The sequence below is a fragment of the Pteropus medius genome, unplaced genomic scaffold (assembly GCF_902729225.1).
Source record: "Pteropus medius unplaced genomic scaffold, Ma_sr-lr_union100, whole genome shotgun sequence".
Taxonomy (NCBI): domain Eukaryota; kingdom Metazoa; phylum Chordata; class Mammalia; order Chiroptera; family Pteropodidae; genus Pteropus; species Pteropus medius.
The window spans coordinates 4,070,761-4,088,016 of record NW_024344374.1 but is presented as its reverse complement, the minus strand read 5'-3'; the positions used below and the strand labels follow the sequence as shown (position 1 = coordinate 4,088,016).

Sequence of the window (17,256 nt, the reverse complement as noted above, 5' to 3'; positions counted from 1 at the left end):
ACATGGTATGGAATCATGTTGTAGTCAAACTTATACAGTGTTACATGTCAATTATATTTCAGTAAACTGGAAAAAAATATGGCCTCAGAGCCAAATGATCTGACTCTGAATCTTGGTTTTACCCCTTCATAGCTGCGTGACCTCAAATAGGCATGTTTTAATGTCAGTCTCTATCTGTAAAAAAGGAATAAAGCCGTGCTGTTGTCCTAAGATTATTGTGAGGATTAAATTAGGTTATTTCTGCAAAACACTTTTTTTGTGCCTGGCACATAGAAATGTTAATGCCATGTCAATGTACCCTGTTTCTCATGCCAAAAATTTAGAGGTCTTTGACGACATCAATCTAATCCATCGAGCAAGTCGTATATATTCAGGACATTCCCCAGTTTGCCATTTTCTGCCATCTTGACTGTTGCCACTTTGTTTCAAGCCAACATCATCTTTTACCTGACTATGGCACAGCTTTCTAACTGGTCTCCCTGCTTCTACTTTCGCTACGTTAGCAATCTTCTCTTCCCCAAGAATAGAGTGTTCTTTTTAAAAACATCCATTTGGGTTTGTATTATTTATTTCTGCAAAATAAATTACCCCCCAAATTAATGGTTTAAAACAACAAACATTTATTATCTTGGCTCCATGTGTGAGGAATTTGAGAGTGGCTTACTTGGGTGGTTCTCAGATCCATGCTCGCTGTTGGTCATGGTTCCTGGTCATGTCAGCCTCTGCATCAGGCTGGTCAGTTGTCTTCACAACATGGCAACTGGCTTCCCCTAGAGTGAATAATCTCAAAGAGAGGGGAAGATGGAAATTGGAATGTCTTTATTGCCTGCCCTTAAAAGTAGCATATTGCTAGTTCTTCTTTATTCTATTAGTTATAAATTCAGCCTATATTCGGAAGGGAATGAATCAAAGGGAGAAATAGCAAAGGATTTGTGGAAAAATTTTAAAACTTCCGCTCTCTACCCTCTGACCACAAATTGTTTACATTCTTCTCACTTACAAACTATATCCCCAACCCTCCTAAAACTCTCATGTCTTTACAGCAGGGATCCCCAAACCCCTCAGGCCACAGACCAGTACCAGTCCGTGGTCTGTTAGGAACTGGGCCGCACAGCAGGAGGTGAACGGCAGGCAGGCCAGCGAAGCTGCATCTGTATTTGCAGCCGCTCCCCAGCACTAGCATCACGGCCTCAGCTCCACCTCAGATCATCAGGCATTAGATTCTCATGGGAGCTCTGATCCCTGGTGCCAAAAAGGTTGGGGACCGCTGTTTTATGGCATTAGCTATAAATCTAAGATATTGGCATGTAATTCTGATTCAGACGAGGCTTCTTGTTTGTGGTAGTTCCTTAAGTGGAGCTCCTTGGGTATAGTTCCTCATGATTTGAAGTCCCATGAGCTAAAGAGACAAGCTGTTTCCCAGACACTCAACTTACAGTGGTAGGACCGGCATAGGATAACCATTATAGACATTTTTGTTAATAATAATAAAAAAAAAAAGGTCTCCCCCCAAAACCCAGGAAGATAGGAGGCATAGGATAACATATACTTCTGTTTGAAAATGGGGAAGAGAGGACCCACTGGTTCATAGCATTCCAAAATCCACCCAGGCACAGATTAGCAGTTCCTTGATTAAAACTCAAGGACTGAGAATAATTCTTCACGGCCCTTAGTACTGCCCTGTGTTTCACCCTTTTTCATGAAAAGCAGAGTATGTTAGCAGCTTCATAGTTTCTTAGCCTACTCCCTACTTTTGGAAGTTTGTGGGTATAAAAGCCTAAACGTTTTTATTTTGTACTGATCTATCTCTTTCAGTCCAAATTGGTGGTGTTTCTACCAACATAATAATCATAAAGTTTTATGGGTGTCTCGCGAATCTTATTGGGCTCACTCCATAAGATGAGCCATACCCACAAATCTCTTTATGATAAGCCCTGCTCTAACTTGGGCTTCTTTTGGGACTCTTGAGGGGCAAACCTTAAGCTTCTTAGGAGACCTGTTTTTTAACCAAATTGATCCATGGCACACCACCTTGAATCTTTCTAAAATCTTAACGTAAGATTTTAATAGTCATACTATTAGTTTCATCTTTAGACCTTGTTTTCTTGACAGTGCCCTGGATTTTATTATTACCTGGGAGCCATGCTTAACTTTAGCATCACTTGCCGTCTGGAGAAGCTAGAAATTTTCAAATCTAGTAAGTCCTGGCTTCTTTTTACTTAACAGTGTTTCCTTTAGCTCCTGCCTCTCTTCTTAAAATTTACTATAAGCAAGAAGAAACCAGGTGGCACCTTCAAAATCTGCCTTGAAATCTCCTTAGCTAGATCACTCATTCCATTAGGTATATTTTCTAACTCCCACATTATTGGGGATGATTCTCTGCCACTACATAACAAGGATCCCTTTTCATCCAGTTTCCAAAAAGATTTTTCTCACTTTCCTATAAGCCTTCAAACCTCCTCAGTGGTTATCATATTTCTACAAAGTTTCTTCAACATTCTTTTAACTTTTACCAACTCCTCAAAACTCAAAGTTTGTTTGGCTTCCAATGCCTAATTTCAGAGCCACTCTTGTATTTTAGGTTTTGTTACAGCATTGCCCCGGTTCCAGGTACCAAAATATGTATTAGTTATCTATTAATACATAACAAGCTACCCCAAATGTAGTGCCTCAGAACAATAAACATTTATCATCTCACGGTTCTTTTGGGTTAAGAATTCTGCAGTGGTTTACTTGGTGGTTCTGGATTTAGGTCTCATGAGATTGAAATCAAGATATTGGCTGGGCCCACAGTAATCCCGGTGCGTGGCTGAACTGAGGCTGGAGAATCTGTTCCCAAGTTCACTCATCTGGCTGTTGGTAGGAGGCCTCAGTTCTTCCCTCTCTTGGCCAGAGACCTCAGTTTCTTACCGTGTGAGACTCTCTGTAGGGTTGCTTAAGTGTTCTCCACAATATGGTAGCTGTTTTTCTCCCACAGTGATTGATCCCAGAGAGAGAGTGTGTGAGATGGAAGTCACAATGTGTTTTATGACCTACCCTCAAAATTACTCCATTGTTTCTACTTTATTCACTGGAAGTGAGTCACAAGTTCAGCCCATACTTAAAGGGAGAGAAATGAGCTTCCACTTCTTGAAGGGAGAAATATCAAAGAATCTGTGAACACATGTAAAAACCACTACAGAGATTGTATCATTTTTCTGCTTAAAAATCATTCAGTGTCTTCCTACCATACTTAGAATAAAATACAAACTCTTTACTCCAATTCACAGCTTTATATGGCTGATCCATGCCTACCTGTTGGATATTGGTTTTACACTTGCCCTCTTGCCCACCATTCTTTAACCACTTGTGGTCTTACCTCATTCCTTAGGGCACCCCCCCTTTTTTTTAAAAAAAAACAAATCATTTCTCCCTAGAATGCTTTGTCTCCTGATGTTTGCCGGCCTATTTGATATCATTTAGATTTCAGCTTAAATATCATTTTCTCATGAAAGATCACCTAATCTCAAGTAGCTACACAGATATTTTCTATCACATTATCCTATTTTAATTTGCATAGCATTTATATTAATTTTTTTTGTTTGTTTATTTATGTGATTGTTGTGTTTTCCCTCACACTAGAATGTAAGTTCCATGAAATCACGGGCCTTTCTTGTTCATTGCTGTGCCATCATTGCCCAGAGTTTTATTTGGCTTATGATAAGTGTGCAACAAATATGTTTTGCATGATTGAATTATTGTAATTCTACTAGACTGTTAGCCAGATGGGGGCAGGATTGTGTCGGTCTTGTTTACTGATGCATCCTCAGGACCTGGCATCTAGGAAATATTGAAAGATTGAAAAACAATGTAATAGATGAGGAAATTTAGAGATTAAATATATTTCCCTAGGTCATTTATCTAGTAATGACAGAGCCAAGGCTCAAACCCAGGAATTCCTGATTCTAAACTATTAAGGCCATAATGTATAAAGTGCTTGACACACCGTGGTTGCTCAAAGAGTGATTTCTTTCCTCTTCCTTTAATTCTCTATTCTAGTCTTTGTTAATATATTTATATAAATCATTTAAAAATTATGCTTATTGTGTACTATTTGGGATCTACATTTTGTATGTAACATTCTTGAAATATATTTATGTCAGCAAAGTTCATGTACAGACATTTTGAAGGTTTATATTGGTTTCAACCAACTTGTCACTTTTTGTATTTTATTTCAGGGCCTGGAACCAAGTGTTCAAATTCTTGGTATTTACTTTGAGTCTACAGTAAAACTTAGAGACGTATAAAATAGATTATAATGGTCATTCTCAGTATCTAATTTCAGTAAACATATATGGCACATATAGCATTTTGTAGAACCTGTGCACTTGTGTTAGGCAGCGGAGTGGAAAGCAAGGTAAAGAAAATGCTGTCTATACCCTCATGACAACTCAAGTCATAGTAGAGGAGACTAGACCTGAAGTGCTTTGATTTTTCTGGGATTCTTTGTAACGATCTATCCTCTCTTACTTTTCTCCTGTCTTTAAGATTTACTGAAATATCTGGGGGGATTCTGGAACTCTATGCCCCAGATGTCTGCACTCGGGTAAATTTTTAATTGTTATTAATATAAGCATTGTCTTGAGGAGAGGTGGCAGCATGCTTTGCTCGTCGCCTCTGGGTTGAAGTGTTAAACTGTCAGTTTAGTCTATGAGGCTGGTCTAGAGTGCCAGGCTTAGTTTCCTTGGCCTTTGTGATATAACTTAAAAAAATAAAAGTTATTGAGATAAAATTTAAGCAAGTTACTTTATCTTTTATTTTTAGATCACCACCCTTATTAATCATAAACATAATACCAAAAAGTCTGATAAAACTCTGCAAGCAATTCAGCGTGTAGGACAAGCCGTCAACTTGGCAGTTGGAAGATTTGTTAAAGTAGGGGAAGCTATAGCCAATGAAAACCGAGATTTGAAAGAAGAAATAAATATTGCCTGTATTGAAGCTAAACAAGCAGGTATGTACATATTGGTACTGAAGCCAATTATAGCAATTTTATGGCAAATTGTCTTATTTTGAGCAAGATGAGTTGTATTTGGTTATATCGTCAAGGTGGAGCCAATAGGATTTGCTGATAGCTTGGATGTGAGATGTGATGGGAAGCAGAGTTGTGGATGACTCCAAGGTTTGGAATACAAAGAGTATGGGTAAATGATGGTGCTATTTACTACAGTGGGCAATCCTGAGGGAGGAGCAGGTGATTCTGGAGAGTCACCATCGGGGAAGGGAGTGGGTGAGATGAGGCTAAGCAAATACAGAGAAGCCAACTGGATCATCCATGACATGATACGTTATATGAATGACTTTGGATATTAGTCTATAGATGGTAGATAAGGGATTTTGAGCCAGATGAAAGACATATAGTTTTGTGTTAGAAATATTTCTGGTAGTGTGGAGGAAATGAACAAATGAGGGCCGATTGAGAGAGTTGAGACTAAAGGCAGGGAGATTAATTATGGAATAAACCAGGCCAAACCACGGCAGTGTCTAGTGATATAAAGAGCGGGAGTACACAAAATACTCATTAAGGTAGTTAAATAGATAGAAATTGGTTATCGATTAAAAGAAAGGGAAGATTCTGGATTGAGTCTCAGGTTTCTAGTCATTTGCTGGGGCTAGAGAATAGATTTTATGTAGAATACAGGGGATGGCCTTATTCTAGTCATAATTTATATTTTGTCTACATTTTTAAAAGGATTTGAAATAGTTTTCAATTAAAGATATGTCTCAGTAAGCCTATTAAAATAGGAGATGAAGATAAATATACTAGAAACTTTGGCCAACACTGTTACTCTAATTAAGCATGAAATTTATCTTTGTACTTCCTGGAAGGCAAGACAAAAATGTGGGAAAGATAGGATTATATAATTCTCATTGTTTGTTGAAAGGAAACAAACCAGCTTGTCAAGAGGAGAGTGACTTTTTTTCCTGGCACTAAATTATTGTGTGGGCACTTGTACAGAAGACATTACATAATACAATGGACAATTCAATAGAAAATGTAGAGAGATGTTCTTCATATTACTGTTTCTTATAACAACCTTTAATTAATGCAAGAGGAGGGTTTTGTTTTTGTTTTCTTTTAATGGAAGGGCAACCTGAGTCCTACCCACCTCATTGGCTTTTAGCGTGTCACTGTGCTCAGTGTACGGTAAGAACTCAAGAGGACATGGTACGCTGACCCAAGTAGACTCTGGTACTCTGCAAATACTATAAGCCCACTCAGCCCCATACGACAGTCTTCAGAAGCCATCCAATGCCATGGGCTCTACATGTTACCTCTTCTCATTTGAGATATCCTTTCCTTTCTTGAGAACTGCCTCTTATAGTCACTCAGATAAGAGAATGAAAATGCATTTGTGGTGACTCTCCTGGGGTTATACAATAAGGAAGTCTATTTTCTCTTAAGATGTACAAATCTAAGACTTAGATCACTCCTGAAATGTTTCTAGCCCACTCAGCCAATAGTAGTTATTTTCTCCTCTGGACATTTTGTATTCGAGGGAAATAATACGCACTAGAGATAAAGAACTAAGTCTTTGGAGTCAGACTGCCTGGATTTTAGTCCCAACTCTTTCACTTGCTAGCAGTGTGATATTGGGCAAGCTACTAAACTTTTTAAAACCTCAGTTTTCTTATCTATAAAATAGGGATAATGTTAATGTTTATAGAAGTGATATGATATAATAGACATAGGAAATGCTCAATAAATAATCATTGTCATTATAATCATTATTTTTTACTTTTCCTGTGTTGTTAAACTCTTGTGTTTTTACTTTTTATTTAGGTGGCTACTAGTCAAGTTTTATATTTTATATGAGAGCTTGATAAATATTTGTATTTAACTGACTTTGGGTTTCCTCATGAAGGTACAACACTAGCTAGTCACACATAAATTTAAAATGACAACCATGATGCTCTGTGACTTTTCTAGGGAACTAAATTCTGAACAGTCTACACTGAGCGACTTTATAATGTTAAGGAAGCATTTAACCACGTTGGTGGAGCAGACCAAATGGTACCATCCCACGTACTCATAAGTTAAATGCCTGGGGTTTAGTCAGAAAGAGGAAAGATTAAATAATGCCATATGTGCAGGCTCATGTGTAATATTTTTGGTTATTGAGAGCCAAAAATACAGAAAAAAAGTAACATTTTCCAAAAGCACAGAGGAAACATTTTTATCCTTTCAGCTATTGCTGATAGAATGCAAACTGATACTTGTTTCTCCTGCTGCTTGCAGTATGTACTAAGGTTTAATTCTAAACTCTTTTCTCTATATATTTTGCTACATAAACTTTGTGTTTGTTACCTGTTGCTGTGTAACAAATTAACCTGAATTTAGCAATTTAAACTACAAACATTTATTACCTCACATTGTTTCTGAGCGCCAGGAATCAGGAAGTGGCTTAACTGGCTGGTTCTGAGTCTGTGCCTTTCATGAGGTTGCACTCAAGGTATCGGCTGTACCTGCAGTTATCTGAAACCTTGACTAGGCTGTAGGATCTGCTTTCAAGCTCATTTTCATGATTGTTGGCAGGCTTCACTTCTTTGTAACTGTTGACCAGAGGTCTCAGTTTCTCCTCATGTTTGTCTCTCTGGAGTAACAACTGCTTATGACATGGTAGCTGCCTTCCCCTAGACAGAGAGAGAGCACAACCAAAATGCTGCCTCGGTGTCTTTGATACCTCTGCCATACCAAACCTGGTAAGATGTAGAAGGGGCGAACACAAGGATGTAAATGCAGGAGGTGGGGGTCACGGAGAGCCATCTTGGAGGCTGGTTATCACAGACTCATCTATTAGATGTAGAGCTTTAGCTGTTGCCACGACATTTAACCAGTCCACATCCAGTGCTTATCATTTGAGTTTTTCTGTGCCGTTTCAAATTCATGTTGTCTGAAACTAAACTTATCATCTCCCTTCCCAGACCTTTCTGATTTTATCTAAGTGACTTAAGTTCACAATCTTGAAGCCATTTTTTTTTCTTCCACTTTTCCTTTCCTTCTTATCATAGTTCAGGTACTAATTTTTTATTTTCTTTTCTCAATATCTCCCAAATCATCTTTTTTACATCTCTGGCTACCATGCTAGTTAGATCATTACTACTTCACACCCACAATTGGAATTGCTGTCTGAGTAGAATTCTGATTTTAAGTCTCCCGTTTCAGGTCTATTGTATAGGCTTCCATCAGGCAGATCTTCTTAATCGTAATTTTCATTATGTCACACCCTGTGCTCTATGCATTAAAATTCAGGTACTTTTACTCAAGATCCTTAGCCCATGGGCAGATACATTCATTATTGGGTGTCAGTAGTATTGACAAGAAGGTTTTTGTGAGAAAATCAATCCATTATGCACTCAGGTTTATTTAGGATTTAAAAAATTATCTTGTACATTACAAGATGATTAAAAGTTTATTATTATTTTTTTAATCTCGTTAAATTAAGGGTAAGGTTTAGAAAAAGTTACAGCCTGGTTTCATTTTTAAGAAATAAATATTTGTATTGTTTTAGCAATTGATAATTGCTATCATAGAGGTCAAAGGATTTTAATAGCAACAGTGAAGAAGGGACTTTTCCTAGATAGTTGGGAGTTCATTTGGTAGAGTGATTTATGCCGGGCATCGTAAGAAGTATAAATTCAAACAGTAAGCCTGAGTGAGGGTCTGCTTGTGGTTTGAACTCTCAGGAGGAATGCTTTCATTTTGTTTTGTTTTCCCACCCAGAGCCCAAGCTGACCAACAGATGAACTTGCTTATTATTTCCTTTTGCCTGTTGATGATTCTTCTAGATCCTCTTTTCACTGAGGATGGCTCCTGTTGGGCCCCAAAGCCTTGTCTTCTCTCCCTCAGTGTCCATAAAAACCCAACCCCTTCAAGTCGTGGAGACGGGCAATGACACCCGCCACACAGGCTTGCTCCCTGCATCCCCCAGCCCCCTCATCCAAAGTCTTGGCAGCTGCTCACTGCTCTACTTTTAGGTTCTTCTTTGGTCATTGGATCCTGGGATTTCTCTTACTATCTTATAGGCTTTTTAGATCATGTAGTTTACCATACCGCTGGAAACAGAAGTTGTAATATTTTCTAAACTTGATAAAGACAGAAGTGTTTCACAATTCTTAAGAAAGTGTTGATCTTGTTGAAGCTTTTTTTATTTCCTGAAATAAAACCCCAAAGCTGAGTTTCCACCCGTTGTGCACATTACCTTTGGGATTAGAGAGAAGTCTGGATTTTGATTTAAGTGTGTCTTATTCCCAATTTAACTTTTCTCCCTTGCCTTTCTTGTTAGGAGAAACCATTGCAGCACTTACAGATGTAGGCAGCTTGAATCACCCAGAATCTGATGGCCAGATCACAATTTTTACAGACAAAACGGGAGTTATAAAGGCTGCAAGATTACTTCTTTCTTCAGTGACAAAAGTGTTGTTGCTGGCAGACCGAGTGGTCATTAAGCAGATAATAACATCAAGAAATAAGGTACTTGCTTTCTGGTGTGTCTATACTAGGTCTTTCAGAGTTATTAAAGAAGTGGTGTTTTTGTTGTTGTTGTTGTTTTGTTTTTTTAGGTTAATTGCAGGTAATTTTGGCAATGCTTGTCTATTTTAATTGTTTATAATGCTAATTGTCTATAGCTTAAAAGTGGTCTTTCTCTATATTAGTAATTCCTAAACAATGTGTGTACTGGGCCTAAACTTTTGAATGCAAATAACGTTTCTTCTCAGAAAACCATTATCTACTTGTTGAGGCTTAGTGGTGAAAGATTTCCCTGTGTACAAATTCAGGAAGAAAAGCTAAACGTCCTGACAATGTATGTAGTAGAAACCTAGTTGATAAAAATACTGAATTCCTCAGTGCCTTTTTCCCCAAGTCAGTAACAATTTGTAAGCTTAAGAAAAAATTAAATCACCCTAAATATAATTATTCACACTACAAAATTTCTTTATTCATAGTCCCTAAATATTACTGAATAATCACAAAATTTAGAGAATAGATTTAAACTCTTCCAGTCTCTCAGATAATGGTATTCCTCAATCACCCAGGAGACTGTGTATAATCACTTCTTACCCTGGATAATTCCCTAGGCAAGGAGGAAGGCAATCAACCAGGGAAGAGATGGTCTCAATGGGGTTTGGGGACAAAACTACCTAACGAGTATTAAGTGAATTGGAAGTGTAAGTTTAAAGAGAAAAAGCAATTGGAGAGGTAGATTGGGCAGTGCTAGAGGAATAGGAAAAAAACAAACAAAACCTTCCTCTCTTTGAAAGATGGAGGTTCTGCTCAGTGGTGGCAATTTGCCTTATCTGTGTTAGTCTCCTGGATTTCCTGAGCTGCCAGGGCAGATTAACACGCCAAACATCCATCATATCCTCATTAAAAATAAGTAAACACAGGATATCTGTGTTTTCTTTACCTATCTTGGTCTGTCTAAAACTAATCCAGTTCTGTTATTTTAGAGAAAAGTATCTGAAAATATGTTTCACAGCTATTTACTCTAGTTCTAATGTCAAGAAAACACATGACATTTTCTGTTGCCGTATCTACTACAGGTTCGTGCTCTCTATTCACCCCTGGCTGCCCAAAGTTTCTTGCCAATTAATTTATTTAACACAGGCAGTTCCTGACTGATCCAAACTGTTTTCCTGTTCTTAAAGTCCCAAACCTCCCTTTCCGATCCTCACGCTGCAGATGACCTTCCCTCCACTTTCCTGAGAAGAATGGGGTTCCCTCAATTCTGGTTCACTAAACTTAAAGCTTTTGTGTATCATCTTTTATCCTTACCCTCTTCCTAGTTCTCTGAAAATGTGATGACCTTAGTCCTACCTATTACCATCTTCTCCAGAAGACACACCTGATCTCTTCTCTTGTGTATTTATTTAGTCACTTCTTTTACCCTTTTTTCTTTTATAAGTAAGCCCAAGTCTCCCCATCCTAAAAACCCGTCATCGCCTGGGTGACTCTAACCTTTGAGCCTAATTCTACTTCTCTGAGCCCCTCCTCCCCTGTCTTCCCCTCTATGTCCTCCTCAACTTTCCCCTAGAATTTAGAATTTCTCTTTTTTCCTGTCTTTGTTCAGCCTTGACATCTCAGTCTCTTTCACATCTACATTTGATAATAAAACGTTCTCTGTTTGGCAGGTTCTTGCAACTATGGAAAGACTAGAGAAGGTGAATAGCTTTCAAGAGTTTGTCCAAATATTCAGTCAATTTGGAAATGAAATGGTGGAGTTTGCACATCTAACCGGAGATAGACAAAATGTATGTATTTACCACATTTTAAAACTTTCAAATACATGCATTCTTTCCTTACACACCTATAACAGTTAAATATATTCCCACCTCACACGCTGGGATAGGCCCTTCTTGCCTTCAAGGCCCAACTCAAGTATTTCCTCTTTTATGAAACTTTCCATTTGATTCTTCAACCAGAGCTCAGGAAAGTAAATGAGTCATATATAGTCTTATAGTATTTTGTTACATATCTCTGTTATTATTCTTTCTGTAATTTGTTATGTATTATTCAGTTTTTATTTCTTTCTATATTCTACATTAGATTAATAGTCCAAGTTATTTATTTGCATTGGCTATATGTTAGGTATTTAATATCCATGATCTCATTTAATTTTCAAAACATCCCTATAAGTAGATATTGTTATTACTGTTTCACACATGAGGAAACTGAACCTGAGAGGATAATAAACTTACCCAAAGTCACTCTTTTAGCAGATTGAACTCACTTATGTTGATTCTAAAGCCTGTAGTTTTCAAACTATGCCGTGGTATTGGTTCTTTACAGATCTGTTTCCCAATTCATTCTATAAGTTCCAAAGTTTAGGGAGGTGGAAAACTATATTATATCCAGAATTGACTTTTCCTTGTTGGGGTATTTGTGCATGAGCTCATCTTGTCAGCAGGTTAAATATATAATAATTGACCTTTTCTCAAGGTGCTTTGGTATAGTCCGATAGGCTACAGTTCTGGGCATGAACTTTCCTTGTTGTAGCTGGAGTTGGAAGATAGATACTGGCCTGGACAGTGGCAGACTATATCTGATGCTTCATTTAGTACTTCTTGGACCATCAGTGTTTTATAGAAGTCTCCGTTTTGTCTTGTGGTCTAGCACTGTAACAGATTCAGATGCCATCTTTATTGATCACCGACCACCACCATACAAGATATGGTATCATATATGACATACATTCTTGATGCACTGTCAGTCAGCTAGACCCATAGGTAATTTTGCAAAAAAGTCCTCTTCAGTATGTTAAAGACAAGGTGGAAATTTTAGAAGGGACCTTGACCTTTATTTTTGATAGATACTCATGATGGGTGATATTCATATGTAGGACATTGTCCTTTGGAATGCAATCTTGAGACCTCAATTAACTTTTGTATCATGTACTGTTTCTTGTGTACTAGGTATAAATTCATTTATTTCTTTCCTAGTAATAAAACTATATTGGGATGCAAGTGAGTAAGAGTGTTATTATAGGGATAATTTCAAATCTACTATAATAATTTACTAAAACAAATAAAAGGCAAATCACTCTCAAACTTTAGATTTTCGTTATTTGTAAGTAAGGGCTTTTCACCCAACTCACAAATGAAAAATGAGTAACTAATGTGGCAGGTGAAACTTATATGTAATTCAAATTTTAACATTAGTAAAATTGTATTAGAACACAGCATGCTAATTTATGTATTGTCTAGGACAGCTGTCACACTACAGTGGTAGAATTGAGTAGTTGTGACAGGTCCAGAAAGCCTAGAAAATTTATTTTCTGGGCTTTTATTGAAGATATTTGCTGACTTCTGATTTAGATGGTCATAACCAAATTATTATGAAGAGTATTTGGTTCTATATTTGCTAAGCAATATTTGATACCTTCTGTGATAGCGCACATTCAATCAAGCGCTCTATGAAGAGAAATCAAAGGAAAAAATTTCAGTATACTGTTCTTGCTTCAGAGTTCATAATCTAGTCTGGGAAAATCATGTATCTATGAAACATCTGGAGAAAATTTCAGAGCAGCATATTTATTATGTTTAGGACAAACCTCATAAACCTCATATTGAGATGAATAAGCACTTAAATGGGATTAATCAGACATGGTTCCTATCTATTCTGAAGGAAATAATAGCCCATAGCTGTTCAATAAACAAGTCACTTTTAATTAAGTAAAGCTTAAGATGGTTGTTTCTGGTTAGGAGTGAGGTATGTCCTCAAGGATATGAGACTGTCAGGTGTGGCAAGCCAGCAGGATGTGAGCCACATGGCAGCCTCTTCCTAGGTCTTGTTTCCTGGCTCTGCCGCCCTTAACAGGGGTGCCTGTTTCTTTCCACTCCACTGTGTTCATGTATTTAGATTGAAGTGGTGACATTTTGTAAAACTTTAGTTTTGGTTTGTTTTTTTTTTTTACTTTGTCACTTTTTTAACAATGTTACTTAATTGTTGAGTATTGTTATTGTTGAGTAAATGATTTTTCAAGAAATTGGGTTGTTCACATGGTCCTAGACTGCTCAACGATTTTATTTCATTTTTAGGATTTGAAAGATGAAAAGAAAAAGGCGAAAATGGCAGCAGCTAGGGCAGTTCTTGAAAAATGTACAATGATGCTTCTCACAGCTTCAAAGGTAAGACAATTTTTGTTTTACTGTGTTGTAAATTAATTAGAGACCCTGATTAAATGCATCTAATTTGTATATTTCACATTTTAGAAAAGATCAAAGTGATAAATTGGAATATAGGCTCTCATAGTCAAAGCTCAGTTATCCTTTAGCAAGAACGCTAACTTTCTTCCCCCGTTCCAAACAGCGGTTAATCTACGGAGTCAGCTTTGATTGAGCAACGAAGCAGAAGATGGTATATTAGGTGCTGTGACTCCAGGCCCATCCCACATGCTCACTGCCTGCAGGGTTTTGCCAGTGTCGTTGGGAAGCCAGCCATGTGCTCTAGCAAAGGCTAGGCAAGTTAGAATCTGTTAAGTAACAGGAGTATTAAGTCAACCCTTCGTGTGTTTATTCTGTAAATTCATATCTCTAATTTCTTAAAGATATGAACAAAGATTGTCAATCGACTTTAAACAAAACTGTCAATCAAGAGCTTATAATTCCAAACAGCAATTGGCCAGCAGATTGGTACAATTGAAGATGAACTAGTAAACATTTCATTAGCATTGTTTAGAATTGCCTTTTCTGCTCAGAATATTTACTCTATGCTGGAGTCAGTGAATACACAAAAACAGAATTCACTGGAGCCCATTTGAAAGGCTGTGTTTGTGTCCAGACCCTTGAGTAGTTTTTCATTTACATCGGTTTTAAAAGTCAAAGATACCACAGTCATATATCATCTGTTCATTTTTTCCTCATTCTTTTTAAGTTCTTGCACATATAAGACATTTTAAAATATTTTTAATCGTAACGAAGATATAGGTTTTTTTTCCCCCAAATTTTAAGTAAACTTATTATTGAAGTATAAAGATATAGTTTTACACTCTGCCTTTTTCACTTAACCTTGCTATCGCTTTTTACTCATCCTGCTTCCACTTTTAGTGAGGAGAAGCAGCTGGGTGAGCCAGGGACCCAGGAGATTTTGGTAAAGAACCATTTTTATTAGCATGACATGTTCTCTGTAAGATTTTGTGTGTTATGATATGGCTCAGATCTTAAAATAAAAAGTTTCAATTGTTTTGAAGACATGTCTCAGGCATCCCAACTGTGAATCAGCCCATAAAAACAAAAAAGGAGTATTTGACCGAATGAAAGTGGCATTGGATAAGGTAATTGAAATTGTGACTGACTGCAAACCCAATGGAGAGACTGACATTTCATCTATCACTGTTTTTGCTGGAATTAAAGAATTCAAGGTAAGAATAAAGAGAATATATTTTGATTTTTTTCTTTCCATTTCAAAGGAACATCGCTATATGTCATACCTATATTTTAGGATAGATGCTTCACAAAAGCAGATTTCTCTTTAAAACAATGCCACAATGTACAAACTTAATGATCAGTAACATTTGACTTAGTGTGGTATGTACAAAGAACAGAGTCTTGGGTCATAGTAGGTACTCTGGCCCTGTTCAGCTATATGGTTTAGCTGTAGCCTCCTGTCATCTGTAGAAAGGTGTACCTAACTAGGTCTTTTGAGCAATGCTGTACCATCCACTGATGATAACAGACAGCAAATCATTTCTGCTGGAATCTTTGCTCTCCTCTGTGTTGTAGGGTTGATATAATTAAAATATTAAAATGAACAATAATACATGCTAACATTTATTGAGCACTTACTGTGTGCCAGCCCTGTTCTGAGTACTTTAAATGTATGTATATGTATAATTCTTACAAGAACTATTATTATTCTCATTATGCTGTTGAGGAGACTGAGGAAAAGAGATTAAGAAACTTGCCATCTAGGAAGTGCCAGAGTTGAGGTTTGAGGGATTCAAACCTAGCCAGTCTGACTTCAGAATCTCTACCATTTTAGGGCAGAACTTCCCATCAGAAGTCCGAGAGGTGGTGAAGCTGCTCTTTGGGTCAGAGCAGTGTCTGGGTCAGGAGAACCCTGGAAACCATTTAGCACAACACCCTTAATTTAATAAATGGGAAAACTAGGGCCCTAAGAAGTTACCTAACATGCTCTGGGTTACCACCTCTCTCATAGGCAGGGCTGTGACGTGGATGGTATCGTTTGCATCTTTACTGTACTTGTAATTGTGTGAAGGTCTAAGGAGGAACTTAGAACAAAAGAAAGCAATTGAAGGAACATTTACATTTACTTTTAGGGGCTCTGCTCTTAACAAATATTATCTCATTTAATCTCTAATTTCCTTTTTAGGTGGATGTTATCATACCTGATTTTTGAAGAGAAAAGCTAAAAAGTAATGAAACCCTCCTTTAGAATGAGGATTCTCTAATCCCAAAGTTCATGACCTTTTAATTTACCCCTCTGGGTTTGTTTATATGCTGCCAGCCCTACCCTAAATCTCTTCCTGTGGGGAAGGAAGCTACAAGGAAGGACCAGTCATTCTGGAGGGCAGAGCTGCCATGAATAGACTGAGTCTCACTAGCAATGGTTACTCTTTTGGCCTCTTACTTTTTTTCTGACGGAGAACATATTCTGTAGAGGGAATACTTTACTGCGTTCGGTACAATGTTATAAAACCATAAAACAGAATGGCCTTTCAAAAACCACTCTTCTAAGTTACCATTTGAAAACGTATTGATGTTCTCTCTAAAGGGGAAGTCTAAACCTTCATGTAATTAGCGTGGTCCACATGACTGACTTTTTTATGTTGTAATTCTCTTCAAATTCTTAAATTCTCAGATCCTCCTTGCCAATTCCATACCTCACTTTTATCCATGTTCTTTCCTAGCTTAAAAAAAAATCCTGTCTTCATAAGATGGAATGACACTGGAGACAACTTGGGCCAGGAGGAGGGGGCAGGCAGCAAGTACTCCCTTACGGCTGCTTGACCTTCCCAAATCTTGATATTTTCTTGGGTCACACGTAAGGATTAACTTGCAGTAGTATTTGTGAAAGGACTTTATTGTGCTAAACAGATGTAAGATGTCTTTCTCAGCACATTCGTTGTGACCACAATCATGATCATTACCACTTCTTGCCTCTTGGCCCAAGTTGTTTCTGTGACATATTTCATGGGCTAGAGGTTAAAATAGGGTTGAAGTGGCATAGCCCATCTTAGAAAGCTGAGAGACAGGATGATGGCATCAGTGAACATGTGCACCTCACATTTTGAAGGAACTCTAAGCACAAGATACTGAGGTGAAGCATTGTTTGGGAACTTGGGAGGTGAGATAGACAGTTGGAGAGGTATTTAAAGACAGGACCCTAGAGGATTTTGTAGTATTACAATAGAGCTTTGGGCTGGATTTCATAAGTGGTAAGGAGCAGTTAGAGGGAATTGGCCATATCAGAAGCTTTACCCTTTAGAAAGATTATACAGGCCCCGTGGTAGAGAATGTTTTGATCAGGGAGGTGCTGTAGGGAACATGAGACAAAAGGTAGGGAAACCACTTAGGAGAATTTTGCTGTGTTAATTAAGGAAAAGTTGATGCCCATCCCAGTCCTTCCCCTCTGCCCTCCACACCCTTCCCCACTGGGTGCAGTACATATTCATATTTGGGTGTAACTTTTTCTAGAACTTCGCCTCAGCATTTTCTCAGATGCAGATCCTTTACCTGCAGGCTGGTTCATTTTTT

General features: G+C 37.7%; 1 protein-coding gene across 2 annotated transcripts in view; it reads left to right on the top strand.

Moving 5' to 3' along the window:
- Positions 1-17,256, top strand: part of CTNNAL1 (catenin alpha like 1) — a 52,203-nt gene that overhangs the window by 8,753 nt on the left and 26,194 nt on the right. For both annotated transcript variants that reach the window (XM_039870656.1, XM_039870657.1), the window contains exons 2-6: positions 4,804-4,993; positions 9,327-9,514; positions 11,173-11,292; positions 13,579-13,668; positions 14,730-14,900. In XM_039870656.1, the coding sequence (XP_039726590.1) occupies positions 4,804-4,993; positions 9,327-9,514; positions 11,173-11,292; positions 13,579-13,668; positions 14,730-14,900 (759 nt within the window). The remainder of the gene's footprint in view (positions 1-4,803; positions 4,994-9,326; positions 9,515-11,172; positions 11,293-13,578; positions 13,669-14,729; positions 14,901-17,256) is intronic.